This window comes from Brassica napus, chromosome A4 (assembly GCF_020379485.1).
Source record: "Brassica napus cultivar Da-Ae chromosome A4, Da-Ae, whole genome shotgun sequence".
Classification (NCBI taxonomy): Eukaryota; Viridiplantae; Streptophyta; class Magnoliopsida; order Brassicales; family Brassicaceae; genus Brassica; species Brassica napus.
In genome coordinates, this window is record NC_063437.1 from 4,658,111 (window position 1) to 4,661,570 (window position 3,460).

The following is a 3,460-nucleotide window of genomic DNA, read 5'->3' on the forward strand; positions in this document are numbered from 1 at the left end:
TGAGTAAATTTTATTATGGAGTTAGAAATGGAGTAGAGTTAAAATATTTGTTATTCTATACTTCTTTTTATTATATTTTAGAAGAAAAAATGATGTTAAGTTACACGGTATATTGTTTCTCTAATTGGACTAAGGCTACTTGGTCAAATTTGTTAAGGCTACTTGGTCAAATTTGTTTTTTTCTGCACATGAATCCTCACATCAAATGCTTAAGAAGAAACTGAGACATTACACTGAAAATCTCTAAACTTGTTTATATTTTTGTCCTTTTATCATTAGGAAAGTTACATTACCAAATAACAACCAATCAAAAAATCAAAACAAATAGTTAAAGTTTAAAGCAGTCAAATCCAAAACAAAATCAAAACAACTGTTATAGACAAAAGACACAACAGAATCTTCTCTGATCTGATCTCACCTCTGTTGCAGACTCTTGTCTAAACTATATCCAGTCTCCTGCTTAAGCAAGAACACTATCTTTATTTTTATTGTTACCACTGCTTTCCAGCTTAGGGGGACCTGAAAACCGTCTTACAGTCTTATTAGGAGAGTCAGAGAACGAAAGCCGCTTTTTCGCAGTCTTCTCTGACCCTAAAGGACTAAGGTTTGAGAGCCGTGCTCTCGCTTTAGCTGCTTGTGTAAGCGCCATGTAGCCCGGAACTGACTGAGAGACACTACTACTAGTGATACTACTCTCATCGTCTCTAGTGGATGGCAATGACCCGCCAATGCTATGCCTACGGTTGCCAGGCTGTTCTGATTGGATACTCAACCTGCTCTTGGAGTCTTCATCCCCACTTGGGGCTTGCCTCACTCCAGGGCTCGACATTCTTCGACTACTTGGTGGTGTGATTCGTTTTGGTGAAGGCTTTCTGCCGCGTGGGATTATCTCAGACCTGGCACGGCTTGCTACACTATTCGCAGCAGAAGAGGTTTTGTCAGCGGTGTCTGGTGTGAGTGTGACTGACTGGTTTTCGTTTGGTCGTGCAGCCATCCAACGTTCTAGCCAGCTCCAACCCCAATGCGGGTTGTTCGGATCCATGAATGTTTGTGAAATAGATGAGCCTTTCCACGTATTCTGCATGTTAAACAGTTTTTGAGTTTTATAATTATTAGAGTGTAAAGATGCTAAAGTTTGATACCTGATGAGTGTATGCATATGCAAGTGCTTTTTCTCTTCTCATAGTTGCTACTTGCTTGTTCAACATGTTTGCTTCAACTCTCTCCCTAGACAGTGTGCTATCATCCCAGTTTCCTCCAATCTATTTCACAAAAACACAAATACAATCATTAAAGAAAAAGCTAACTAAAACTATCAAACAATCTTTGTGTAGATTTAACTTTACCTTAGAAAAATCTTTGTTGTGTTTCTGTTGGAGCTTTCTTGCACAAGCCTGCTTATCCTCTGACAAACGGAGCCTCCTCTCACGAATCTGATATTGTAATCTAGCTAGTGTTTGCATGCTCTGCAACGTTGATGTGGCTTGACGTCTTACACCTTTCCCTTGGACTAGAGAATTTAGCCTCACAAGTCCTCTCAACGCACGCAACGCTCTCCTTGCCTTCAAAAAGGTAACCAAAAAGTAATGAACTCGTTTCCATTACCAAACCAAACTTAAAAATGTGAAACATAAAACGATATTATTACCATATAACCTCTAAATGCTGTCTGAATCTTGATAGCAGCAATATCTTCCTTTGATTTCCCAGGGAAACGTGATACTGCAGTGAGACGAACGACTTCAGCTGCAGCTTGAGCGGCTGCAACAGCTGCATCTGCGGCAGCAGCAGTTGCAACAGCCACAGAGTAAGCATGTCTGCTCTGTTCCTCCTCGATCTCCTTTAGTTTCGCTTCTCTAGCAACACAAAGAGTGTTGCTAGGCAAGGAACCAGCTACACCAGGAGTGGTAACATCCAACTTCTTGGATTTACCAAACCACTTCTTGGCCTTATGTGGCTTCTAATGAAAGCATAATAAAAACCATTAAAGACATGATAATAACCAAGCATTTGTGTATATATGATGAAGATAGTTTGAGGATCAGTAGAGACCTGTTCATCTTTTGTTTGTTTTGGTCTGGGAGTGAAGGCCTTCTTCACAACAGCAAACCAACTCTTACCCATTTTTTTTAGATTTTCCTTTTTCAGATTATCTGCAAATGCATTCCTGACCAAACATTAGATTATATATAATATAACTTGTTTAATTAAATACCAAGGTTCAAGACTTCATCTTTTCATCCTGAATCTAAAAGTAAGTCAGAGCACTCACAGATTATGAATCAAGTTTGGATCTTTCTTGAAGCCGAGGTTTTTTTTTGTAAGGACAAAAAAAAACTCGGAGAAAAAAAAAAGCCAAACCTGTGAAGACGTTTCGGTTTGTTCAAACGCAGAATCTGAGGAACAAAAGAAGGGTTTCAGTTTCAGTAATGAATTAAAGACAGAGAAACACGTATACATATGTAACTGCGTAGTACACACGCGTACCTACACTTGGGAGTAACAACAGTACTGAAAATACAAAAAAAAATCTTTAAAAAAAATGGCTTAGATCGACCAAACAGTAGAGAAAGAGAGTTCAACAAAGAAGGATGAATATGGTAAGGAAGTGGAGTGATCTATCTTATGTATGTATGGGTACAACAAAAATCTGGTTAGAGGAAAAGAGGGAAGGAAGGAAGGAAGGAACAGATCTTGAAGGAGAAGCGGTCCAGAGGAATGAAACAGTGCCCGTGACAACAGGTTATTATTTAATAGACCTTTTCTTCATACCATAGTTGGAATATTCTATTTATCTCATTTTCATATATTTATTATACATAGTTTTTTTTTTTTGAAACATTTCATTTTATTGGGGTTTGTTTCTGTTGTCCCTTTGACTAACGAACTAATATTCGTTTTTGAGTGCATCAGATGTTTATTTTGTTATATGCACGTCTAATTGATTTATCCCATAACTTTCTAATTTACCATTATTGATCTCTATTTTATCACATGATCATGATGACGACTTAACAAAATTAAATCCCAAGTATCTTAAATCCCCAGCCGATTGTGGTTAATGAAACACTCGTTTTGGTCTCTATTGTATTAGGGATTTGATAAAATTTTGAGGGTTTTAAATCTGGTGAGACTTGGTTGGTTCAAAGATTTTGATGGGAAATTTGGTAAAATTTTAAAACAAAACAAAAAAACAAATTTGGTAATTTGTATCCGTAACAAAACCTTCTTCTTTGATTTTGATTCTCATTCTCATTCTTTTTTGCCCCCAAACTCTTCCATAAAAAAGCTATCTATTTTCTAAATTGCATTGGTAGAATCCAAACGAGACAAGAAACTAGTTTTATTTCTAATATACACAACGATTACAGAACATTATATTAACCTCATCGCTCCAGGGCCGGCTCAACACTGATAGGGGCCTTAGGGCAAAAAAATTTTTTTTACTCTCTAAAATTTA

The 3,460-nt window shown here is 37.3% G+C and overlaps 1 protein-coding gene across 2 annotated transcripts; it reads right to left on the reverse strand.

The window, feature by feature from the left end:
- Positions 1-228: 228 nt before the first annotated feature.
- Positions 229-2,744, reverse strand: LOC106445683 (protein IQ-DOMAIN 3). 2 transcript variants are annotated; one of them, XM_013887281.3, is made up of 7 exons: positions 2,488-2,744; positions 2,273-2,396; positions 2,053-2,153; positions 1,649-1,960; positions 1,347-1,562; positions 1,143-1,262; positions 229-1,078 (listed from the first exon to the last, which is right to left on the reverse strand). In XM_013887281.3, the coding sequence occupies exons 3-7, from the start codon at positions 2,122-2,124 to the stop codon at positions 461-463; spliced, it is 1,338 nt and encodes a 445-aa protein (XP_013742735.2). In that variant the 5' UTR covers positions 2,125-2,153; positions 2,273-2,396; positions 2,488-2,744; the 3' UTR covers positions 229-460. The 2 variants fall into 2 exon arrangements, with proteins under 2 accessions (XP_013742735.2, XP_048633982.1); XM_048778025.1 differs by having other exon boundaries at positions 2,053-2,167.
- Positions 2,745-3,460: the final 716 nt, after the last annotated feature.

Bases quoted from the DNA above. Each gene is read 5' to 3' on its own strand.
- LOC106445683 (XM_013887281.3), bottom strand. From the start codon at position 2,124: ATGGGTAAGAGTTGGTTTGCTGTTGTGAAGAAGGCCTTCACTCCCAGA. The intron at 1,563-1,648 runs GTAATAATATCG...ACCTTTTTGAAG, and splicing joins CAGCATTTAGAGGTTATATG to GCAAGGAGAGCGTTGCGTGC. The intron at 1,079-1,142 runs GTATCAAACTTT...TTTAACATGCAG, and splicing joins CATATGCATACACTCATCAG to AATACGTGGAAAGGCTCATC.